Consider the following 27,464-nt stretch of genomic DNA (forward strand, 5'->3'; position numbering starts at 1 on the left):
ACATGTGTAAATTATAAATTGAGGCAGAATACTGTTGAAATTGCACTTGTTATTCTTAATACATTTCAAGTTCATATTATTAAGATTTTTAAGGAAACTTTATAGACATAAACATTATCATAATATAGTTGTACTTTTTTTTCCTACTTATTATTTTACTGGTCCGGCCCACTTAAGATCATGTTAGGGGGACTATGGCCTTGAACTAAAATGAGTTTGACACCCTTGTTTTAGATTATCAATGCATTGTTTTCCTGGTTTTTCACCTTTAGCCATCTAATCATTAATGTGTTTGGTGTTTTCATCTAAAAGAGTTCTATTCATCTTTCCACCTAGTTAGTTTTTCATTTTATTAGGCTCATTCTTCCAGATTTGTAATTTACGCGGCTCTGGTTTGTAATCAGATTTTCTAATAGGCAGTTTGCGGCTACTTATTTTACACCTCACTGTGGAAGGCAGTGAAAGTGTGCATGTTAATACGATGCAAAAATGCACACATGATTTTTCTTTCTTTTTCAGGGTCTCATTAAAATCAGAGGCGACAAATGCTGGAGAGACCTGACCTGCATGGACTATCACTATGAGGTTTGTACTTCAAATCTGTGTATGTGCAGTGTGTGTCTTCAAATGCTTTGGATGGTGGATTCCTTGGAGTGTCATATCTCTGGATTGAGTTACTGTTCATTCATAGTCAGCTGCTCTGCATCTGAAAATTGATTTAACTTATAACCATAAGTGGCAATGTTTGAGGAACAAGCAGATTGGGAGCATTTTGATGCTCATTTCTCATTTAATTATGAGTAAAATATGGCTTTCATGAATGCGGAGAAGGAGATGAGACATAGTCAGCAAGAACTGGAAGATCAAACATTAAAAGTAAGTAGGGATGTAACGATATGAAAATTTCATATCACGGTTATTGTGACCAAAATTATCACGGTTATCATTATTATCGCGGTATTGTTGAAATGGGCTCAAAATGTTCAAAAAGTACTAATACACACACTGAAATAATATAACCAAGTTGTATTTTGAAAAAAACTAATAAAGTAACATGCACAATGTACTTTCTGTTGCAGAAACATTCAAGTAATATAACATGTAAACAACAAACAAACAAATGTGCATGAAAGATGGCACCTTATGGATACAAGAGGTATCTGCACCAGGGGTGGAACTGATAGGATTTGATCAATATCAATGCAGTAGTAGTAGTAGTTTATTTCGAGCACATAGAATCATCAGATAGCAAAGAATCATACAACATGGTCAAAACAAATAAATAAATACAATTTTTTTGCGCTCGAAAAGGAGTGGGGAGAAGTATAACTTATTGACTCCCACCCTCTTTTTACAAACTAATAAAATAAACTAGATCCGCCTCCTTTGCTTTGTTAACACACATTTTCCTCTGTATATTTTTTACAATAACACAAAACATCCATAAAAACATTCATATACACTTTTTTTTTTTGTCACCTCATACACAATCAGATTTGCACTAATCAACCGTTTTCAATATAAACTATAATATACATATCCACCTCAAATATTTATTCCAAATACAATGATCAATAAATATGATAGTATCTTCTTATCATGATAACCAATTAACTATAATATCTTATTTTATGCGTACTTATAATGTTCTATATTTTGTTATTATAGTCGATCCTTTTAAATGCACAGATTGAAGAAGACATTTTTAAGTTTTGCTCCAGATTATTCCACAGATGGACCCCTCTAACAGAGATGCCATTATCAGTTCTGCTTTTCAATCCAATTCCTTATCAATTCTCCTATTGATTCCTGAGGTGTTTTTGAGTGTGAAAAAAAGTAGTTGGACAGGTCAGAGTGGAGTTTGTTTGAACATTTTCCAGATCAAATCATTCACAGTGTCACACATATACACTATTGTACACACATATACACTATTGTACACACAAACAGAAAGTGAAACACAGTCATATTTTCCTGAACTATTTAATGAACAAATGTAAATATTCTGAAACAATGAGGATTTTAAAACATGTTAGATTGATCTGATCCAGACTGGTCAGTGGTTCAGTCCTGGTCAGTGTCCTCTGGTCCAGTTCCTCTGGAGGTCAGTCAGTGGATCTCCTGTTGAATGTCCTTCAGTTCATAAAGCCTCCTCTCCTTTGGTTTTTACACACATCATGTGTCTTTGTACAGTTGAAGCTCACTCATTTGGGCTCATTTGAACTGACAGGAGTTTGTCCTGAGGATCTATATTCAGATGGTTTCAATGTTGGGGCCGGGGAGGGGTTAACACTAATGCGGACCGGGTCTGTGCGCTCGCTTGCTAGGATGGACTGAGTCGTGCGCATGCTTGTTCGGACCGACCCACAGTCGGACAGACTGGGTCCGTGCGCGCGCTCCAACAGACCGGGTCGTGCGGGAGCCACTATCCCTGAATCTCTGGAGCTCTGTCCGTGCAGGTTCCTTCCGCCATGTTTCCAGAGGCCAAACATTACAAACACGCACCTGGAGTGCCGCTGCTTCTCCAGGAAATGAACGGTACCGTGAGTTTTCTAGGTGCGGTAATCGAACACGGTTATCATAATAATTAGAATCTAAACGGTAAGCTAACCGTCGGAAATTTTACCGCGGTTTATCATTATACCGGTTATCGTTACATCCCTAAAAGTAAGTAAAGTGAGGCAGAGATGGGGTTTGAAACCACAACTACTGACCTAATTCTGAAGTCATTCTTCACAGCCAGTTTTGATAGAAAAACTCTTGGCCACAGTAGACTAGCTGAATCCATCCCCAGTTGAATTTGTGAGGTTGTCAGGCTCTGTCTCTATGTTCCAGTCCTGTGGTCTTGATGCAGGAGATCAACTACCCAATAGAAGTGGGCGGTACTTTCACTAGAGAAGAACTCAACTAATTCAGTCAGAGTCCATATCAGCTAAAATTTGCTTAGAGGTCTTATTTGTGTCTTTGTGCATAAGAAATCAGTCTAAGTGAATCCCCAAAGGAACTTTGTGTTGCAAGTTCTGCAAATGTACAGGATTTCAGTTCTGTTCAACATGTTGATGCTCATATGAACTATGTTTTCAGCTCAAAAATGTCCAGTTTCATCACAATTAATGCTATATTTTCATGTCACAAATGGCCAAGTTATATTTGAACTGAATTTACCTGAAAAACAAATATTCTATTCTTTTAGATTCCCCAGTTTTTCTTACCAGATTATATACGACAAATCACATGTTTTATTTTTACAGGTTGCAATACGGAGTATGGTGCTGATCCATCCTGCTTATGTTACACCAATACATACATTAAGAATGTCAAAGGTCACTTTTTAAATCAACAGTTTTCTAATAATAAGCATTTTTATAAAGAAATAATTCTATATTGTTATTTCCTCTTTAGTATGATGATAAACTATGTAATAAATAATAGTGCTCCTAGTTTTTGCACAGGGATCATTAGTGTAAACAGTGACATGGCTGCAGAGCATCAGTATGATGGGATCCACAACAACCATGTCACATCCGTCCACTGACACATTTAGTGTTTTTGTGTCAGCTGGGATTGTTTTAGATCCACAATACTAACATTTATGAATAAGAGGAGAATTAGCAATAGTAAGTCTATAAGTTTATTCCTAATAAAGTGCTGGTACTGACCAGAGCATCATGGGTAATGTCACGTCCGTCCACCAGCAAAAGTTTTCACATACACGTGCTATTCCAAATCCAATATTTATGAAAATAGAGCTTCCACTGTCAAATAATATCAGTAGTCTGTGCACAAATGTATTAGCATTATTTCAACACAGTTCTGTGCATTTCTTACAACTTTTTTTTTTTTTTTTGACAAAAATGGCCACTCATTTGACCCCCTAAGTAAATTTTAGCTGATGTATGACTTCTATCAGTGATCAATAGGAAATATATTGATATCTGTAACCATTTACAGGTTATAAACCATCCAAATATGGACCATTAGAAGGAAAGGAACATTTATAATATTTCAATTTTTTTGTCAAAAATAAAAAAATCTGTAAACAAACTTTGTAGACATTGTCCCAAGGAAGATACATATAAAATTTTAAATGAATCTGACCAGTAGTTTTGTCTAAGAACATGTTTGAAGACTTTTCTTATGAAAACGGTGGTGAAGCTGTACACTACACTTTCACAGTAGCTCATGGCCGATCGGCCGCAGAGATATAGGACCTGGTCACATGTTGATTTGAAACCTGGTCCTTTGTATTGTATGAGTCATACACCATGCATGAATAATACATTTTTGTTAGAAGATATGCTAAATGTTAACGTATGTTTTTAACTGTAAATTGAAGTGTGTAATCATGAATTATATATGAAGAAACAGATCATCTGGATTTTATCTAATAATGACATCACCTCTTGCTTTAAATCTTCAGCTGTACACTCCAGTGATGACATGGATCAACTGTCATTTGTATAAAAATTAATATTAATGACCCCTGACCCGAGGTATTTGGTCCACTTTACTGGGAATGGGACAAACCTCATGTATTTTATGATGAACTGAAACTGTTCCGTCTTTTCACAACGATCAGACGCCCACATGGGCGGCAGCTTCGCTTCATAAAGCCACAGCCTCCACCATTTAGTCTGCCATCCAGTTTAGTCATAGAGCAGAGCAGTAGAGTCACATCTTATGGAATTTGTAATTCTATCTTTCACCTATTTAACCTCCTGTCTGAAAACATCTGTGACTGACCCAGACCAAATATCACAGGGTCAATTTTCTGTAATCTGAAAAGTCCAGAGAAGGTGAAGGGAGTTCTTTTTCCTCTCAGAGAACTTGAGTGACAATAGACTGACAGATGGGAACTGCTTTAGTTCTGAATGAAGCCAAAAGCAAGAATTGCAGCTTTAAAATGTTTTGATTATTGTTTTTTTTTTTTTTTTGAGTGAGTTTTTTTCTGGTGACAAAGCAGGACAAAACCCAGACTAACCCTGTCAATGCTTTAGCATAGGTCCTCTGTCATTCTGAGTCCTGGGGATGTCCTTGAACTAGTCCTGTCCCACACATTTGTACCTCCTTTTACCTTCTCCTCACCCCCCCTTGCTTCTGACTTACAGTTTTGTTTATTAAATATATACTGATTCCACTGGTACTTGACGTACTGTATGCATTCTTCTCACATTTACAATGAAGTATCAGAAAACAGGGAAATGTGAGAATACATAATATATTTCTAAGGTGAATGTAATGTAAGATTATTCTACAGTATCAGTCTAGAAAAGGTTATTCTTAACTCATGTAATGATTCAGTAGAATGACAACAACACAGCGATGAAGCATCAGGCCTGTCTGACCAGGACAGACTATTACAGTAACCGCTGCGGTGGCTTTCACTAAATCAGCCTCTTAAACAGACTGAAAGGTTGTGCAGATGGTGTGTTTGTTTTTCCTCTATGGAGCTCACACTGGTTCTGACCCACTCTGATCTGTGTTATGAAGCTGCAGTGGGAGGATGGGATGGCTGTCAGCTTGAATTAACACAGACAGGAAAACAGTGGCTCCTTCGGAAGGAATGACTAGGGATGACACACACAGGACAAGATATATATATATATATATATATATATATATATATATATATATATATATATATATATATATATTATAGAGAGAGAGAGATGATAGATAGATAGATAGATAGATAGATAGATAGATAGATAGATAGATAGATAGATAGATAGATAGATATTCATACGTGTATATACGTATATATACATGTATATATGTATATAAATCTTTTTCTCACCCACCTTGGAAGTGTCTCCTTCAGACTCAGGTCCTCTACCAGAGGTCTGGGAGTCTGAGGGTTCTGTTCAGGATCTTAGCTGTTCCTAGGACTGTTGTCTTTTGGACTCAGATCTCTGATGTTGTTCCTGGTATCTGCTGGTTCCATCCCCTCAGTTTGGGGGTCTCTGCCCCTAGTGCCCCCATCACTGGTACCACTGTTTCCTTCACACCCCACATTTTCTCTCTCTCCTCTTTCAGCCCTTGGTATTTCTTGAGCTTCTCATGTTCTTTATTTCTGATATTGATATCACTTGGGATTGTTACATCTATCACTACCACTGTCTTCCGATGTTTATCCACCACCACTATGTCAGGCTGATTGGCCATACTGCTAACAAAGCTGGAGTGAAATATTTTTTCACCTGTTGTCATGAAATGATTGGGACATTGTGGTTTATTCTTGGTAGATAAAGTGTAAGTGGGACTATAATTATTGCACCTGGTCAAAGGCGACTTACTGATGTGTATAAATAGAAATAAAAAGAGGAATGTGTCTGAAAACAAAATTATTCCAACTTCATGGGTGACATTGTCATTAGCAGATGAAGGACTGGGAGTTGGACTGGGATGTCACTCTCTGGTTTCTGAATTGTTTTGAAGCCAATAGTCTGCGTTTTGGCTTTTGCCATGTTAGCTGGCTGGAAGTCACCATATTTGGACAAAATGAGTGTAGCTGTGGGAGCATGAGGGGTCAGAGCTATGTACTATGGGTAATGAGTGGGCTAATGCTAAGTGCTAGTTTACAGACTGTAAACTTCATCAAACACTGTGTAACAAATTATTTACAGCCTAATTAGTGGAACCCGTTAACAACAACAACATCAAACATCTCTGTTCAACCTCAGTTATTATTAACGGAGGAAAATTTAAAAGATGAATGAATGAATTTATTAGGTTCCAAATAAAACCAATGAGACCAAAATGCACATTTAATGTGACATGTCAGCAAAAATATGTAGTTAGCCCATATAGGTGAGTTTCCATGGCCTGACCTCTGTCAGTGGCTGTAGCAGTGATGGACATTTACATGTTCACACACTCACTAGAAGCCACTGGCGCCAGGTGATGCCTTATTAACACCCCACCCCACCCCCTGCCCCCTTGGATAACATTACGTTCTTTCAAACCTGCAAAGGAAGTGCAGATCCCCCGTCCTGGCTCTGGGGCCTACGTAGGTGTGTTTTTCGGCACAGTTGGTGTTTTGTCAGCTCCGTCAGTTTGCGGTCCAGGTGGGGTTGTTTGGTTGTCTGAGGCCGTGGGCTTTTTGCCCTTGGATTTCCATGAACGTTTTGGTAAACTACAGGTTAACCTTCAATAACGAGAGTACAGATTTTGTGCCGGCAGTCTTGTTTTCTTTATTTCCCCCCACCTATTTCTGGTCTGTATTTATTTTTCACCACCTCACCTGACACTGTTTGCATGCTAAGCTATTACACAGTTTGCATGCACCCACCTAACACTTACACACACACTTAATGATGTGTACACAAACACTGTGCACCACTGTATGAAGCCTCTGAGTGTTTTTTTTTTTTTTTTGCCATGTAGGTGGGGTTGCCTTCATTTAAATAAAGTTCCATCTTTATTTAGACATGGAAATATTTCCTCCCAAGATGTGGCACCATAAATTACTCTCAGTCCTGGTATGAAACAGTAAATTAATTCCAAAGTAAAGCAACTTCACATTTTAAGCAGCAGAGGCTTTTAATTTTGGATACAGATATTAAAACCTGTCTCTAACACTGTCTGTGGCAATAATAAACGTCTGGTTTTAGCTTCTTCTGTTCTCCTCCCCTTCATCTCTGCAGACCCAGCCAGTTCCAAACCCTGTGTCCTACTACTTGCATCGCTCCCCGTGGTGGTTCCATCGCTTTGAAACCTTGTCAAATCATTTCATAGAGCTCATTGCCCCCTTCTTTACCTTCCTTGGCAGACGGATGTGCATGGTCAATGGAGTGATCCAGATCCTGTTCCAGGTAATATAGATCACCAACACACAGGACCCCATTGTTATTAAAGGTGCTTTTCCATCACATCCAAGTCAGGTGAGGTGACATGAAAATAGTGTAAACTACTGATTAGTCAAAGACAGTTATGGTATCACTGTATCATCTTTGTTCAAAACAGAACATATCAAACCTACTAAGTTTTAATCAGCTAAGTCACTATTCTTTACTTACAAACATGTCATATTTATTTATTTTATTGTATCTGTCACATCATGTTTAAGTCGGATGAGGAGGTTCAGATAGTGCAGATGTTCCAGATGTCCTCTAGATCAGAAATTCTCACCTGGTGGGTTGCAACCGAAAAGCGGGTCTCAAACCTGTTTTCAGTGGGTTGTGGGCCTTCGTCTGGGCAAAAAATAATGTTAAGAAACCAATCCTGTGCTTTATTTTTTATGGAGCTGAGTGCCGCTCATTCACACTCCCCAACAGTAGGTGGCAGTAATGCGCTGTAATGATAATTAACGCCAGATATTTCACAGCATAAAAGAAGACCCAAAAGTTTCTATTCATATCATGGTCAAACTCAGGTATGACAACGACTCCATCAGATCTGGTTTTACCTCCATTGAACCTGTTTACATGACCATAAAAATCTGATAACTAGGAGCAATCAGATTATTGTAATAATAAGAGCTGACACATTTACATGCACTTAAGAAATGTGATAATCGAAGACCTTGGTTTAGACGTTACAGTCCATTATTGGATATTTTTCAGAGTACGTACAGAGTGATGGTAGACTCAAGCTTCCTGTTACTGTCTTCCACTTACACCGGACTACATAATTTCCGTTTTCCTATGATTTTTAATTGTGTTTGCACATGTTCAGATGTAAAAGAACAAAATAAATCAGATGAACCTGTATACATGCAGGAAGACATCGGAGTATTGGGGAGAAATCCAGATGCGTTAATCTGATTTCTCATGATCAGATTACTGCTGTTATCTGGTAAAGCATATCAATTTGCGCTGTTTGCATGATCACTTGAACAATCTGATAACTCCAGAATTCGGATAATGATCTGAGTATTAGTGTGCATGTAAACGGGCCCATTGAGGACAAAAACCTCAGTGTGTTTCATACTTGAACTAGTGCGTTGACCCGTGGGGATCCACAGGTTCTAGATGTGGCAGTTTTTATACTGTTGTGTATTTGAGCATGCTGTACCACATTTGTCCAGCAGTCACCGCCAAAGCATTCTGACCATAGCAGCGTGATTGTAAGACTATTGTATTCCAAAATTACTAATATCTCCCAAAATATTGGTCCTATCAACTTGCTGTTTTCACTAGTCTGTTCCTTGACCAAAAATACAAAAGTATGCCAAACTACAGCAGTCAGCTCTTTCCAGATTTTGTGTGATTCTCGTGGCACACACGCATGCACACATACACTATATTGCCAAAAGTATTTGCTCACCTGCCTTGACTCGCATATGAATGTCAGGTCCATCTCATTCCTAGTCTATGGGGTTCAGTCTGACGTGGGTCCACCCTTTGCAGCTATAACAGCTTCAACTCTTCTGGGAAGGCTGTCCACAAGGTTTAGGAGTGTGTTCATGGGAATTTTGGACCATTCTTCCAGAAGTGCATTTGTGAGGTCCCACACTGATGTTGGACAGAAGGCCTGGCTCTCAGTCTGCGCTCTAATTCATCCAAAGGTGTTCTATGGGGTTGAGGTCAGGACTGTGTGCAGGCCAGTCCAGTTCATCCACACTAGACTCTGTCCTCCATGTCCAGATGGACCTTGCTTTGTGCACTGGTGCACAGTCATGTTGGAAGAGGAAGGGGCCGGCTCCAAACTGTTCCCACAAAGTCGGGAGCATGGAATTGTCCAAAATGTCTTGGTCTGCTGAAGCATTCCCAGTTCCTTTCACTGGAACTAAGGGGCCCAGCCCAGCTCCTGAAAAACAACCCCACACCATAATCCCCCCTCCACCAAACTTTACACTTGGCACAATGCGGTCTGACAAGTATCATTCTCCTGGCGACCGCCAAACCCAGACCCGTCCATCAGATTGCCAGATGGAGAAGTGTGATTGGTCCCTCCAGAGAAGGCGCCTCCACTGCTCTAGAGTCCAGTGGCGGCGTGCTTTACACCACTGCATCCACCGCTTTGCATTGCACTTGCTGATGTATGGCTTGGATGCAGCTGCTCGGCCACGGAAACCCATTCCATGAAGCTCTGTGCGCACTGTTCTGGAGCTAATCTGAAGGACACATGAAGGTCTGTACCATTGACTCTGCAGAAAGTTGGTGACCTCTTCGCACTCTGCGCCTCAGCATCCGCTGACCCCGCTCCGTCAGTTTACGTGGCCTACCACTTGATGGCTGAGTTGCTGTCGTTCCCAAACACTTCCACTTTCTTATAATCCATCTGACAGCTGACTGTGGAATATTTAGAAGCCAGGAAATGTCACCACTGGATTTGCTGCACAGGTGGCATCCTATCACAGTTCCACGCTGGAATTCACTGAGCTCCTGAGAGAGACCCATTCTGTCACAGATGTTTGTAAAAGCAGTCTGCATGCCTAGGGCTGGATTTAATACACCTGTGGACATGGAAGGGACTGGAACAGCTGAGTCTGATTATTTGGATGGGGGAGACAATACTTTTGGCAATATAGTGTCCATACAGAGGCCACTTGGCTTTTGTAATATAAATAAGTGACTGAATGAACCTTTAATTTTTAACTGAGTGCACTTTTTAATTTTGGTTCAAATGGACCTAATTTATTGTTAAAGGGAATATTTCCATATTGATCACCGCCACCTTTTCATACTGTGATATTCTGTATTATCTCAGGTTCAAAACACAACATTTTTTCATAAATATATTTGAGAAGATTTGCTGTTATCAATTTGGGTCACGGCTGGTCATTGAGGGGTGATAGTGGGTCCTGAAGCCGGACCAGTTTAGAACCACTGGTCTAAATGTTCCTGTGAAACATGATGATGTGTCGTCACTATAATTAACAGCGACACTGAGTTGATACTATACCTGCAGTGGAAAACTTTGTGGTTACAGCAGGTAAATGTAGAAAACTCAAGTTCATCATATACAGATATGAATGTAGATCCAATTTTTGCATTTTCTGTTTTTGATGAACAAGTTAAAACCACAAATAACCATCTGATTTCTTCAACTTTCCCAAAGCCTTTACACTGAAACGAAATATTGATTTGACATTTGTAACTGTAATTATCTGTGCTATCTGATATAAAAATGTTTATCATGGTAACTCTTTTGTCCTGCTCTACTTACAATTCTAGTTTAATTAGCTGTTTGTATGCACCAGACATCAGATACATTGTATATAATTTGCTCAAAATATGTCAACAATCACTGTTTACCTGTTTCTTAAACTTATTTGCACATATACCTTTTTCAGATACAAGTATAGGTGCAGGAATGTAACACACTGTCCTCAGTATCACACTATATCAATTATATTAATATTGTTTCCCAGGTACTTCCAACAAGTGGAAAACACTCACTTACGTCAGTTTTCTTTTTCCTTTCCTTTGTCTTAGGTTGTTCTTATTTTAAGTGGAAACCTCAGTTTCCTCAACTGGCTGACCATAGTTCCAAGTCTGGCCTGTTTTGATGATAAATCACTGGCCTTTTTGTTTCGCTCTGGAGGCGGAGCCAAGAAAACAGTCCTGGAGATACAGAATGAAGCTAGAGCTGGACGTCCTCCTAAACCCACCAGAGGTATTCACATGCGTCAACTTTTATTCAACAAAATGTGCCCAGATACTTTGTCTAGTTTAACCCTTTAACCCCTGAGCCATGATTCCAGGTCTTTATGGTGTGTTTTAGGGTCAAAACGGGGTGAAATAAACTAAAGTTGCACCGATCTGATATTAGGATCGGATGTTCGCCCCGATATTAACATTTTAGCTGCATCGGGGATCGGTAGAAGCAAATGATCAGTAAGACCAATCCTTCCCCTTTAAATTTTTGCAACCCGGGCATCCATGCCATCCAAAGTAACGTGACTGACTTGTATGTGGAGGACGTGGTGGGTTAAATAGCTCTATAGATAAAGCAAAGTGTGTTGTGACTTTATTTGGGAAAGATAAAGTACAAGTAATTTGTGTTTGTATTTATTATGATTTCATGATACATATGCAATTGCAGTTAATTTATTTCTGAGTAAAAATATACAGTATATTTCATTTGTGATTTATGTTAAAAGTTGAGCTACAATAAGCAATAGTGAATGCTAAGATTATTTACATAAAGATAAGTACGTTTCCCATGACGCTTAGCATTACCCAAGAAGCATAGGGAATTTTCACGGGAGTAAGATGTATGTATGCCACAAGTTGTGAAAAGTTGTATGTGTGTTTGAAGTTGCCGCAGTAAAATGAATGTGTCTTTTTAAACCGAGAGTCTCGTTTTGTTATTTTTGGACGTAATTTGGATAATTACAACAAAGTGAAAGTGAGCGCCCCTCACCTTATCATTGACTACCTGCTGCCCCCCGAAAACTAATTTGTGACAGGGGGATGCGATGTACTGGACGATATGTACCCCCCCCCCCCCCCCGCTGATGGACCCCAAACCATGTGTGGGTGTTGGGGGGGTGTTATTTATACCGTTGTGATGTACATCACTAACGCACCGGCCCAAATGACGATGTCACTTGCGACCCCCCCCCCCCCCCCCCCCCAGTCAATGATATCGGATCAGTATCAGATATCGATGGATATGCATGGTCCCAGCATCGGTATCGGCATCAGAACTGAAAAAGTCGGATCGGTGCATCCCTAGGAATGACAGAAAAAGGCAAAGAGAGGAGTTGAAGTTTGACAAGTTTTGACTAAATAAGGCACTAGAATGTACATCAATAAGAGATTTAGGATGTCGAACATGAACTGTGAACTGGAACACACTGAACAACAACAAGGATTTGAATTTGGGCTCAGTAGTTTTTGTTTTGGGCTCTTTTTTTATAAATCAGTCCAGCTGTTTTTTGACTCATTTTTGACTCCAATAAGCAGTTACATGGTCAAAACTCAGTGAAAACATAGTGAAAAAAATAAAGGACACAGGCAGCGAGGGTTGAACTGAGCATGCTCATGTCGCGGCTGTACGTGTGCGTTGAGAATAAGTTGCCAAAACACGATCCTCTCTCTTTCTTTCTTGGCCATTTATTCTGGCAGAAAAAATAACATAAGTCTCACAAAAAACATGCAGTCTGTTCTCATACTGTCAAGCAGGAAGAAAGCATAGCAAAACTGCCACTTTTTCTCAGGCAACAAAGTAAATATAAAGTAAAGAAAAGCACTCGGAGAGCGAAGACCTCCGCCAAGACAGATCTGTCTCCCGTGCGTGCGTGTTTGTTTGTTTGTTAGCAAGATAACCCCCCCACCCCACCCCCAATCACCACCAAAATTTAATCATTTCTTCATTGTGCCAGTATCAACATTTCTTGAAAATTTCATGAAAATCCATCCATAACTTTTTGAGTTATCTTGCTAACAAACAAACAAACAAACATGCAAACATGCACACATGCACGCACGCATGCATGCACACAAAGCAAAGCGATCACAATACCTCCTGGCGGAGGTAATAAAATACATACCTGGCAGAAAAAATAATGCAATGAAAAACATGCAGTCTGTTCTCATACTGTCAAGCTAAAAATTAAAAAAAAAAAATCACAGTTAGCTAACACCACAATCAGACCATGAACATACACAGAGAACATTGCCATTCAAAAAAAACCATACTCAACCAACAGGGAGCCAATCATTACACAAACACAACGGTACATAACAATCATTCAAATATGACAAAAAAAATTTAAAAAAAATGTAAAATAATGACGGGACCAACATGCGTGTACTCACCAGGAAGAAACCATAGCAAAGCTGCCACTATCTCCCTGGGGTGCACGACCCTAGTTTGCAGGGGTGTGGTGTTCAATGTCCCCAAAATAAAATTGTAATTAACACAATAAAACAGTGTGCGATGGCAAGTGGAATCCTAGACTATATACATTAACTCCGTTACACTCAGATGTCTATGAAAAGAACAAGGTCTATTTTATCAGCACACTTTGAAATTTTTCCTATTGAGCAAATGGTTGAATTTTTATGAATATTTAAAATAAATCATACATTCAGAACGCTCACCGCAGACACGTCAGGGGTTAAAGGGTTAACATTAATATTAGTTCCATTTGTGGCTAATGGGTAAATCAACCCATGACAAAACTGTTCAGGGTTATTTTACTGTAGATGGAATTATGGGGACAAAAGGGATTAGCACTTGGACAGCTGAGTAGCTGGGAAAAGAATGACGTATGATTTAATGGAATTTAATGCAATGCCGCTTACTTTTGTACAAAACACTCTGGTTGAAATGTGGTAAAAAGTTAGAGTGGCCCCTTTCTAATTGGTCTCATTGGACCCATTAGCGTCTTTGTTTGACTGTAGGATGTTGAATATAAAATAGCCTTCTACCTGTGGTGTGAGAATGGTGTAGTCGTTTGAGCAGAGCCACAAAGTCTGTGTCAAAGTGGAACCTTTTAGTTGGATTATGTTAATGTGTTTTACATGCCTGGGATAAGCAGGTAGGAAGGAACCGACATGGGCCCAGCCCGACATGTGTCAACCCATGATCTCACACGTCAGACGTTTTCCAGCCAGGACGTGTTAAATTAGAGAGTACACACGCGCTATAAAAAAAATAAAATAAACAAGGCTCTATTACTTAAGCATGGTGTACCTAAAAATGACAAACCCCCTCTGCGGCCAACCACACACAATAATGTTACAGTGATTTAAGTTTTAATTATAGGTTCCCCTTGGCCATTCAGCTTCACCTCAAACACAGCTATGAGATGCATTATTTCTCTACAAGTCAACAAAGTAATATACTGCAGCAGCTCCTCTAAGGCAGACAGGGGCAGTGAAAAGCATCCTTCTCTACATTTTAATCAAGGATGCCTAAGAGCACTGTATGGATAGTGTGTGCATTGGGTAGACAGACAGACAGGCAGACAGACAGACAGACAGATGATCTAAACACCTGTCTGTTCTGTTTCCAATATTCTGGTTACAAAATTTCCATATAATGAAGTCTGAGGTTGGTTTTTCATTTGCATTCATCTCCTTCTCTGTTTTCTTTGTGTGTCTCAGGTATGCTGATGCGTCGAGTGGTGAACGTATCGTTGGCTGTTCTGATTGGCTACCTCAGCATTCCTGTGGTGATGAATCTGTTGAGTTCAAGGCAGGTGATGAACACCTCATTTGACCCGCTGCGCATCGTCAACACGTATGGAGCCTTTGGAAGGTACCAATGACAAATACATTTGAAAGCCTTGAAAATAACTCAAATACCTAAACCGCTTTATGCACACAGTCATTAATTGCATCCTCCTTCAATGTGGAGTTACCTTATTATTATAACATAGTTTCAGACCTGGTGTGAAGGTCACTCTGGACACATTCAGGAGGATGGAAGAGGATCTAATCACAAGGATGGGATATAATATAAATGTATAATCATGTGAAAATAAGAACCATTTTGTTGCGCCTCTTTATGTTACAGGCTGTTATAGTTTAAGATAAAATAAGATAAGGTAAGGTAAGGTATACTTTATTGATCCCCCCAGAAATTAAAATGTACACTGCAAAAATCTAAATCTTACCAAGTGTATTTTTCCTCAATTCTATTCAAAATATCTCATCACACTTAAAATAAGACATAATCACCTAAAGAGTAACATTTCAGTGAGATATAAGAACTTGTTTTTAGACAATAGATCTTGAAAATCTTATTTCAAGAAATTTTACCAAGATAAATTTCACTTGTTCCATTGGCAGATTTTTTTTTTTTTTTTGCTTAATTCAAACAAAAATATCTGCCAGTGGATCAAATGAAAATCATCTTGAAATTAGATTTCCCAGATCTATTGTCTAAAAAGAGGTTCTTATATCTCACTGAAAAGTTACTCTTCAGGTGATTATGCCTTATTTTAAGTGTGATGAGATATTGTGACTAGAAATGAGAAAAATACACTTGGTAAGATTTTGATTTTTGCAATGTACAGCAGCACAAGACAATACATGTAAAAAGCAATAGAAAAATAAAGAGAAGATAAAAAATTAAAAACAAAGGTTGATGTATGTAATAGTTTGAAAGCACTTTCTAAATATAAGGGAGTTCTTTCACTCACTACATTAAAATTAAGGAGGCTGTACGTTGACATCTTTTGAGAATCATTCTTCTGACTGGAAAATTTCAGCTGTGTCATAAGTTTTTCAGAAGCCACAATGTGACATGATCAAATGAACTTGGATGTGACATGTTTGTAAATGATGCGATGATACCATCTACATCTGCAACTAGGACAAAGATAAAAGGACAAGACAGAATATTCTCAGTGCTGGTCTTCTCCCTCTGCTGTAGACAGTGAAGCTAAACTAATGAGTCACATTTATATGTAGAGTAAAACCTTCGAAGTCTAAAGGGAAGAGAAAAATAAACATGCAGTTGTAAAACAGGAAACCAGTTTTATACAAACTGTTGACAGCAGCATTTTACCTACATACATGATGTGTTGATTAAAGCTCCATGTAGATCGCTGTCAGATAGACACCCTAAATTTGTAGCGCTGTCAGAATTTTGTCCCAGGCTGTTTTGGGTTTTAAGACGATGGCTGTGAACGTCTCTCGCTGTGTGACTTCACCTACAACCAAAGATATCACATCTGTGTCATCTTTCATCTGGGACACAGTATATATACGTAGTTTTAAGCGCTGGTTACATCTGGTGTTAACACGAGTCCTGAGTGGACAGTTGTGTCTGTCCTCACCTGGCTTTAAAACTCATTTCCACCTGCACCTTGAGTTATCACTTCTAGTGGGATCAGACTTCCATCCTTTATAGGCCAATATAGAAGCTCATCTAAAGCCTTGAACATAGTGCAAGCCTTCATTTTCAGTTCAACAGGCTGTATCTGTATTGTCTTTTGGTTATATAATCTATAATCTAAGACAGACTAAGACACAGCCTTTGACATCAACCATTCCATTTCTTTTAGTTCTCTTGCATGACATACTTTTAGGAGATGACTGAATGTTCGAGTGCTTATAAAGTACATGAATTTCTTTTATTTATTTATTTTTTCTTGACATTCAGTATCAGACATTCGCATTCCATATATCATATGTATATATCATACATCTGACGTACATGAATTTCTACTGGATTGTGCAGTACCTGATGTGTTTTTTTCCTCAAAGCATCATTCAGATGCACTCAGTCAACAACAGATCCCCCTGGGATTAATAAAGTATTGTCATTCTGAAGTACCGATGCTATAATTTTCTTTCATTCTTATACTGGATACATGAAATATATATATATATACAGTATATACACCCAAATACTGTAATATGATGCAGAAGTCGGCATACACAGAGGTCATCAGCTGAGAATTCAGTCATTCAATCAGTGTCCAAGGACACATTTTTGGTCACACTCCTAGAACAAGGTGAACCTATGTGTCCTAGACCAGGTCCAAATGTGTCCTGGGTGATTAGACATTAGAGCCGTCTACATGTAATCAGATCCATGTGGGCTCTGGTCACACAGGATGCTGCTAATGCCAGGTCTGAACAGTTCCTTAATCAAATCAAATCAAATCATGAAGCCAGTTTAAAGTCACACCACTCCTACAGCCACAGTCTGGTTGGTCTGTTCCAGAGCCATAGAGAGAGAGAGTTACGACGCGCTTTTTTTTTGTCGCTATATGATGATCACGTGGTTCATGTAAGCTTCAATAGTTCCAAAACAAACTGGACGCTGTCATGTTATTCTATGGGACAGACAGCAGTGAGTGCATTATTGCATGGTAAATATCCAAATAAACCAGACACAAGTATATTTCCAACCATTGTTGCACTACTGTATGTATTGTTGTGTCTGTGATGCTTTTGAGTAGTGGGGTTGACCAGTGAAATTATTGCATTTATTACTTTGAAAAGCTTTAAATTTGGTAGTAGGTTTACATAAGTTTACGAAACGAGCGCAGGACAAATAAAACTACTGACAGGCCTCACATGCCATTATGAAATGCTAATAAATTACAAATAGGATAAAATAACTTGCAAAGTGGACCCATATTTCTATTTGCAGTAAGTGACACTAATTAGCACATGACCTCAGCTGACGAACTTAACCGAACACCATCAGGTTCAGCAAAACAACTCAAATAAAACCCGCTGATAACCACATTTGGACTAACGTTACCTTACCTTAGAAACTCCATAATTTGTAGTTGTAGTGGTTAAATCTCAACCGCTGGCAAAGTCAAGCTAGCTAACTGCTGGGCTACAGCTGAAAATCGAACATAACGGTTATATAAGATATAAATTTATCCAAACGCTAACACATACCAAAGAAAACAGAATTTACTACATAAATGTCCGCTAATACAGGAAATGCACTTGATAATTTGAAAGATCATGATATCTTATTAACTGACCACTGGAGTTGCTAGATCAGCAGCAGTAGAAATGAACATGTTCCAATGCTTCGAAACTCAATGTTTGGAACTATTGGTGTCTCCATAACCTGGGAGTAGGTCCATATTTTGTCTGCCATTTTTTGCAATGGAAGTGTCACACTCTGTTTTCTCTACCGCTCCAGTCTGCTCTTTACTGTTGCTCTTTCTAAGCTAAAGAAAACAGAACTACTGGTTAAAGGAGACTATCCACTAATGAAAACAACATCATAAACACTATATTCAGTTTGTGGTAATAGATCTGGTTATATCTTACAGATTCAAATTGTTGAGGTTTTGAGGCACATACCGTGTTTCTCACATTTGTGCCAGAACTTCACACACTGGTAAATGTGGCTTCATGAAACCTGTTCTGTGTTGTTTTAACAGAAATAAAGACAGACCAAAGAAATGATGATGATGGTCAGACTCAACACTTCTTATTCTATTTTCCTTAAACGTTCCCATCCACCCCTTCTGTGCAGCATCACCAAAGAACGGACCGAGGTGATTTTCCAGGGCACTCTGGCCAAAGATCCCAAAGACCCTGAGGCCATATGGGAGGAGTACCAGTTCTTGTGTAAGCCGGGAGACGTTAACCGGCGGCCGTGCCTCATATCGCCGTACCACTACCGACTGGACTGGCTCATGTGGTTCGCTGCATTCCAGGTGTGATGTTTGACAGAGGAACTCAGTTCTCTCCTGCCTCCACCATCATTATTCATTTAGAATAGAATAGAATAGAATAGAATAGAATCCCTTTATTGTCATTATACAAGGGTCAATACTAAGGGTTCAACTCCAGTAAATCAGTAGTGAACTGTGAGCACTACTGCTGGGCCTTTACCGCGGAAATCACCGCCAAGAAAATACATCTGCGCTGACAGAAAACCTCCAAAACAATAGTATGTTGAATTAAAGCACTCACCAGCTGGAATCCTCTAATTAATGATGACCAGGATGTCAACAACTCTTTGTCTTTTGGATGCTTTCAGCCTTTGCATTGGGGATTTTCCTGGTGTTGAACTCAGGTTCATCTAAATGTCAGGATAGGTGATTTCTGTCCCAGATCAGTGTTGGTAGAACACTTGTTGTTTGGTAGCTTGTATGGATCCATGTCCAGTCCAGTTGTCTTTAATTTCATGTTATATTCCACATTTTTCCCAGTCTCGGTGTAGTTACTGCTATACTCCGCCATGTTGAGCCGGTTTGTTTTTGCCGCTCAGTCTGACTGAGAGGGGCGTGGCCTAGGGGGGAAATGACAGATGTGCATTTCTTCTATTTCCAGATATACTTTGTTGTTTTTTCAGTACTTGTTGAATTTATTTTCTCAAATACAATAGCAAGACAAAGAAAACTCAGACATTTTCAGTGTTAATAAAGACTTGAGGTACACATTTCAGCCCCTCTGTTAAACCACCAGAGGGCAGCAGTGTCATGTCTTTACCTGAACATCATCTCTTTCATGCCTCGTAGTAATTGTGCTCTTTCTGTCTAGTATTCACTATGTCTTTGATTGTCATGTTTACTGACCCCTCTGTCATTTTTATCATCATTTAAACCACTTTTTTTCAAAAATGTTTTTTGCTCATTTTCTCATTTTCTTCTCTTACCTGTTTGTGTTTTTACTAAACCTTTGTGTCGATTTTTGACCATCCATGTTCATGTATTCTCCCAATTTCCTGTCCTCATGTCCTGTTTTGTCTTATTTTCCCATGCAGACCTATGAACAGAGCGAGTGGGTGATCCACATAGCAGGTCGTCTTCTTGCCAATGACAGCACTGTCCTTTCACTGATGGACCACAATCCATTCCAGGACAGAGGAACTCCCAGGTAAAGTCAGAGCAAAGATAACTTTCTTTCTGACCTTACATATGTATTAATGCCCTTCACCATCATCTTACTCACTTCCTTTCTAGTTCTCTTACCTTATTGTCTGTCCTCTAGCTCCCTCTGGTGAAGAAAAATATAGTTTGGCATTTTTTTTGCTTTTAACCGTGACATGTCTGTGGTGATTATTCTGAATGTATGATTTATTTTAAATATTCATAAAAATTCAACCTTTTGATTAATACGGAAAAATTCAAATCAAGCTGATAGAATAGACCTTGTCTTTTCCATAGACATCTGAGCATGCTCAGTGCATCCCCCGCTGCCTGTGAAATGGGGGGTAAAACAGAGTAGTGAGCGAGACCAGCTCACTAAAAATAGACTTTTTTTTTTTAATGCCGTTTTCCTTGTGTTTTATGTTTTTACTGTTGTTTCCAGTGTTGTGGTGATTTTCCTTTATTTTTTTTTTACTGTGTTTTTTACTGTGTTTTGACTGCTTTTTGGAGTTCAACCAGGTGTCAAAAGGCAGCTGGACTGATTTAGAAAGAAAAGCCCAAAACAAAAACTATTGGGCCCAAATTCAAATCCTTGTTGTTGTTCCAAGGATTCAAAGGAGTTTATTTGTCATTCCATCACAAAGACGAGAACGAAACTGGTTTCCGAGGACCCGTACTTGCCATATCAATAAAATAAATAACTAATAAATAAATGAATACATTAAAATCGACTAAAACTAAGGCTAATTTAAAATAAGTAAAATATACGTCTAAAATTAAACTTTAAAATACCTACATAAAAATAATAACACATATATACAACCTAACCTAGCCTATACACAGTAGACGCTGGAGTACAGTACAAACAGCAGAGTGAAGTGTAAAGCACAAAGAGGCAGTGCAATAAGGTGCAGTTAGGTGCTTGTGTATCCGTCCCCCTGGGTGAGGTTCAGTGTGTTCCAGTTCACAGTTCATGTTCAACATCCTAAATCTCTTATTGATGTACATTCTCAGTGCCTTATTTAGTCCAAATCTGTCAAACTTCAGTTCTTCTCTTTGTATTTTTCTGTTCTTCCACCTGTTTTGACCCTAAAACACAGTAAAGCAAAACCACTGAAGAAAAGGAACACAAACACAAACTCACAGTAGCTTTAATGAACCTGAAACAGACGCAGATTCACAGCAGAACCTTTACCTGGAATCATGTCTTAAAAATAGCATTTTATATATTTTACATAGTAGTGTTTTTCAACCTTGGGTTTGGGACCCCACGTGGGGTCGCTTGTAATATTAACGGGGTCACCTGAAATTTGTAGTAACTGATAAAAACAAAAACTTCCTAATAAAAAATATATGGTGAGTTGAGAGAGACAATCACAATACATTAAAGACATGACAAACTCTGAAGATGTCAAATGTTCATTGTGGTCAGTTTCAGACGCTGCAGCTCTTTCATAATTCATAGTTTGAGTTCTTGTTTGTTCAGTATTAATTGTCAGCCTTGGAAATCACAGCTGGACTGACTGTACATATCCTGACCAAGGAAAATCCAATTCTCACTTTGTGCAGTAATCTCCACCTGTCTTTTCTGCCTCCGTCCATAATAATATACATTATATAGACTAAATGTTGTCTAAAATTCATGTTTATTTGCAACATAGTATAGCAAACTAGTACATGATCAGAAACAAATACATTTTAGCCAAAAAAAACAAAAAAAAAGTCTCCGTTTTGAATGTATGGGGTCGCCAGAAATTTGTGATGTTAAAATGGGGTCACGAGCCAAAAAAGGTTGGAACCACTGATATATAGTGTCTCCAATAAACAAGTCCAATGACATCTACAAACAATATGTGCACTGTAGTCTTCAACACATTTGGATCCAACTTACTAACAACTAAAACAAACATTTTTAATGTTTGTGTGAAAAAGGATCAAAGTTTAAAGGAGTAAGTTGATGCTTCCAATGTAGAAAAGTCAACATATAGACATTTTCTGCCTTTTTGTCCTCATCTCCGTGTTGTTTGTATTGATCCTGGCATCATGTGCGTCACAGTAAGCGTCTGTGTGAAACAGAACAGTGGAACCAGTGTTTAACTCTTTCAGTGCCATGGGCCGATTAAATCGGCTTTACGAAAACAACCTGTAAAGTGCCACGGGCCGATCAGATTGGCTTTGGAGAACACGCCATATTTATGTACAAACAAACCATCCACCCCCATTTCTTTCTCACATTTCGATGACGTTCTTTCTGTGTCCCCCTTTTGAGACCAAGCAGACGGGAATTTGAGGTCACGCGACCGAATAATATTTTTATATCTTTTTAATGTTTCTTATTCTCCGGTGTTTCATCAGAGGGAGCCCTCCATGCCGGGGGGCGGCTGTGGACTCCGGGGGCTGTGGCGCCTTCTCTCACTGGGGTCCGCTCCTTTCTGGTGGGTGGGGGTCCCAGTTGGCCCTCTCCCACTAGTTGGGATGCGGGGCTGTGTTGCTGGTGCCTGGTCGCCGGGGTCGGCGGCTGCCTCCTGGTGCGGATGGCTCCCTGAGACAGCGCCTCCTAAACTGATGTTTTACTTTTACTTGTACATTTTTGTTCTGGTCTACCCGTGCTCAGTCAGTCTTCTTAAGTATGTGTGAGCTTGTGGGTTTGCATGTATATGTGTGTGTGTGTGTGTGTGTGTGCGGGTGAGTGGGTGGGTGTGGGTGGGGGGCGGTACTGATTTTTAAACTGATATGTAAAGCACTTTGTGCTACAGTTTTTAATGTATGAAAAGTGCTATATAAATAAAGATTATTATTATTATTATTATTATTATAAATTATGCAAATTACGATCAATAATGAATCGGCTGCGTCCGGTGCGTTTTGGATCTAATCAGCAATCGGTCGGATGTTACCGAGCGGTTTCCTGCAGGCCAAATTCTGTGGCACTTTTAAGGCTTATTAGCCCCTTAACTGTCTGGCACTTAAAGAGTTAACAGAAGAGAAATTAAGGTTATGCTTTGATTCAGGAAAATTGTGATCGAATAATGTTTTAAATGGATTCAAGTCGATTAATCAGTTCAGCTCTACTGCCAATGCTCACATTAAAATTACTTTTGTCATAACAAGATTATGTTTCTAGTAACATCACTTTAAATGACACACATGCAGGTTTGACTTGTCGAGGACAGAGGCCTGGTCTGAGTGAGGAGGAGGATGTATTAACCCTTTCATACATGAATTATGAGAACCTTAATGGGTCAAAACACAGTAATGTCCCATCAGAGAGCAAACTTTAATTGACTGTCATTCCAACATTTATTTCAATATAAAGTAGCTCCTTGTTTTGGATAATCCCTTATGGTCCAACTAAAGCAAAAATGACTTTAAAAGTAAAAATGTGGGTCAAATTGTCTCTAAAATGTCCCGTCAGAGAGATTTTGAATACCTTGTTTTGACCCTAATCAAGTGTTTTTTTCCTAAGTGTTTTTATTCCTCTTTAGGCATGAAAAAAACAATGCGATTGAAATTTTTTGTATGAACCTATTTTTGATGGAGTTGCAAAAATATCCACTCAGCTGGACACCATGTGTTTAATTTTTGAAGAAAAGAAACATGTATTTACTGATACACTGAGTGAAAAGTATGAAATACATTTTTTAATGCTGCTAATCTGATGTTTTGTCACATTTTAACATACTCTAATATTAGTTATTACTCACTTTATGGAGATAATATGCAAAAAAAACCCACAGTCTAATAACAATAACAAGCATTTGATTTACTCTAACATGTTAGTGCAGATCAGGTTTATCAAAAACAGCAAAGTTACAGTAACGGTATGAGTTGCAGTGTATGGGATGATGCATGAATGTCCACTGTGTTGGCTGATATGGAACTAAAACAATAAAATCCATGAATATACAAGAGAACAGCTGGAGAATAGCTGTTCACTGGATGACCACTGTGCATGAAAGGGTTAAATATAAGGTGTAAACATGAAGGCAACATTTACATCAGTCTGGATAACATGTCTAGATACAGATTTGTTCTGTAACACCAGATGTAAATGTGGTCAAACTGAGTGGCAGAGGCTTATGAGACTCTCCCCTGTCTTCTTTTTTCTCAGGTGGGTTAGAGGAGAACATTTCAGATATAAGTTCAGCCAGCCGGGCAGTTCCAGTGCAGCGCAGGGGAAGTGGTGGCTGAGGAAACGCATTGGAGCCTACTTCCCTCCTGTGGACCTGGAAGGACTCAGGGGCTATTTCCAGTCCAGGAACTGGCCACATCCACACATACCACAGAAGAAGAGCTAGTGCCATGACCTCTGACGTGAACTGAGACGGCAGTACCAGGAGGATACCAGTGGAAGATGGTGTTACAGCTGAATCTCATCAGTGGCTACAAAGTTAAATGATGATGATCAGCATTTTCAAGTTCAGTGTAACCTGCCACATTAGGGCGTCTCATTTTTGGGACTTCTTTTACGATCAAGCTCTTAATTTCAGGGATGCACCGATACCACTTTTTTCCAGACTGAGTATGAGTATGAGTACTTACATTTGAGTACTTGCCAATACCGAGTACCAATACGAGTACTTAATAATCCCATTCCAGTTGTTAGTTCCTTTTGTAAATGTGCTTTATTGTCGTTGTCATTAGTCTGACTGGAACAAAGTGCTGCTACTGACATTTAATGTGTTGGAATGAGTGTTTGTCAGTTAATCCACCAGGGGGCGCCGCTCTTAAATAACGACAAATACCACGAAGAAGAGGAAAGTTCTTTGAGAAGAAGAAGAAGAAAGTCAGTGATAACAAACATGGAGACGACAGAGGTCACACTAATGTGATACTAATACTGCGGCATTTTCTCTGGTAATGTTTAAAAGTTTAGCTTCAGCAGGAAGAGAAAAGACAAATGAGTTTTAAGTTTGGTTTTCACTTCTGCTGGCAGCGGTCCGCACCGCTCCGTACTCCTGCTGGTATTCTCATTCTGGGTACACATCCACCAGCACCTGGAAAACAGATGGAATGTACGCAGACGGCCGCAAGTGGTATCGGTGCATTTGTATCGGATATCTTTTACGAGTATGAGTATGAGTACACACACTGAGTATCGGAGCCGATGCCGATACTTGTATCGGTATCGGTGCATCCCTACTTAATTTGACCAGTTAATCTCTTATATATTTGTAATTCCCCCCAAAAATTTCAGCCCAGTCCGTAAAGTTTTAGACCCCCCCCCACTGCCATCTTTAGGGTGCCTGTCAGCTGAGTGCAGAAAATGCATTTTTAATGGAAAATCCTGCATTTGTGGGTTAGATCTGCCATATCTGCTCATGCAAATGTTGTATTAGAGGTTTTGGGGGATGCTACTGTCATTTATGAAGGTCTCGGAGCCAGGATTCGAACCGCCGACCCTTTGGTCATTGGATGACCCACTCTACCAACTGAGCCACAGCCGCCCACCCTTGTCTGGAGAAAGAAATGAGGTACCTGCTAAACTGAAGAAAAGGGAGGGTACCAGATGGGTCATCTAGGATCAAATGTTCTCCAGTGAAATCAGCCCTGAGTGCAGATGTGTGAAATAAGACTAGGCAAGAAAGAAATCAGCAAAAACATGTGATTTTACCCATTTTTCAGTGTCAAATGACCTTGACCTTGTCTAAAATCATGTGACCTTTGACCTGTACATGATTTCAGACCTTCATAAACGACAGTAGCATCCCCCAAAACCTCTAATATGACATTTGCATGAGCAGATATGGCAGATCTAACCCACAAATGCAGGATTTTCCACTGAAAAATGGGTTTTCTGTACTCAGCTGGTGGGCACCCTAAATATGGCGGTGGGGGGGGTCTAAAACTTTACGGACTGGGCCGAAATTTTTTGGGGGAGTTACTAATATAGAAGAGATTAACTGGTCAAATTAAGAGCTTGATCGGAAAAGAAGTCCCAAAAATGGGACGTCCTATGCCACACTTCTGTCTTCTGTGTGTTCTAAAGACTGTCAGACTGTACTGTCGTTTCACTCATTCTGTAACTTCATTCTTTTGTCAGTATGGAGTGTCACTGTCTCACAGGACTAAAATGCTGTCTGCACTCTGTTTGCTTTGACATATTGAATACTGAGAGTGTAGTTTTCTCTGTCAGAGTTCTTGTCTATTATTGTTTAATTTTCTAAAACACAGAGACAGACTGAGGAGTAATGTTGTCCCTTCAACTGGCCTTTGAAACATTTATCTCTTTCAGAGACAACACGCTTTTTGGGGGGGGGTTCATAAAATGTGACACAATAATAAATTGTTAAAAAAAGAAAAAAAAAGTTTTGATTCAGCATTCTATATAAATCCATAAAATCAGCTGCTCTTCTGAATTTGATTAATTACTCCAGTTTAGAGTCTTCAGGAGGTGTCTGCACAGCAACAACTGGAGAGTTGAAATTTCAGGGTTAAACATTTGAGAGTCAATTTTCACTCGAAGTGTAGTTTGAACTCACTGTGAGTTAAATGTCATTCAGAGTTGGGGTTAATGAAAAGAGTTCGTCAAGCCTGTGGAAATTAACTCAGGAGAAATGTTGTTTTGCGTCTCTCCAGTGTTAATTAGCCTGGCCCCTGCATTTCAGACCAGGTGAACCTGTGCAGTTTCTGTCAGACTGTCACGGTCAGAGAAAAATGTTTTTAAAAAAAATGCATCAGCTTTCTTTGAATCATCCTGTTCACATTGAATTTGAAGTCATTTTTAATGGATTCCCTTTTTTATGATTAAAATTAACACTACTTTCAGAGTGAAAATTCAGTAAAATGAGTGTTATTTGTGTTCCTTTCATGGTGTTAATTTAACTCTGTTTGAGTTAAAGGACAAACTCTGACAGTGTCAATAATAAATCCATATGGGTTCATGTAACCCAGGTGGGTCAGATTATGAAGGGCGGCTGTGGTTCAGTTGGTAGAGCGGGTCGTCCAATGACCAAAGGGTCGGCGGTTCACATCCTGGCTCTGACTATCCATGTGTTGAAGTGTCCTTGGGCAAGGCACTGATGTCACCGTATGAGCGTGTGTGAATGTGAGGAGTTGTAAAGCATTTTGGGCACCATGAAGGTGTAGAAAATGCACTATATAAGTTCAGTCCATTTATGAACTCTAGTGAGTGTTGTAGTTAAATCAGTCAGTGTTAAGTTAACTCAGGTTTCTGAGTTAAAAAGGCAACTCTGACATAGTGTTAAATAATTAACTCCAATGAAAATGTTAATTTAACTCTATAAAGTGTGGACCTATA

At 39.2% G+C, this 27,464-nt stretch overlaps 1 protein-coding gene across 2 annotated transcripts in view; it reads left to right on the forward strand.

Annotated features, from left to right (window-relative positions):
- Positions 1-24,635, forward strand: part of lmf1 (lipase maturation factor 1) — a 46,324-nt gene extending 21,689 nt beyond the window's left edge. For both annotated transcript variants that reach the window (XM_030122211.1, XM_030122212.1), the window contains exons 5-11: positions 520-585; positions 7,647-7,814; positions 11,382-11,562; positions 15,006-15,159; positions 18,862-19,045; positions 20,098-20,210; positions 24,315-24,635. In XM_030122211.1, coding sequence (XP_029978071.1) covers positions 520-585; positions 7,647-7,814; positions 11,382-11,562; positions 15,006-15,159; positions 18,862-19,045; positions 20,098-20,210; positions 24,315-24,501 — 1,053 coding nt within the window. In that variant the 3' untranslated portion in view covers positions 24,502-24,635. The remainder of the gene's footprint in view (positions 1-519; positions 586-7,646; positions 7,815-11,381; positions 11,563-15,005; positions 15,160-18,861; positions 19,046-20,097; positions 20,211-24,314) is intronic.
- The last annotated feature ends 2,829 nt before the right edge of the window (positions 24,636-27,464 follow it).

This window comes from Sphaeramia orbicularis, chromosome 19, assembly GCF_902148855.1.
Source record: "Sphaeramia orbicularis chromosome 19, fSphaOr1.1, whole genome shotgun sequence".
NCBI classification, from domain to species: domain Eukaryota; kingdom Metazoa; phylum Chordata; class Actinopteri; order Kurtiformes; family Apogonidae; genus Sphaeramia; species Sphaeramia orbicularis.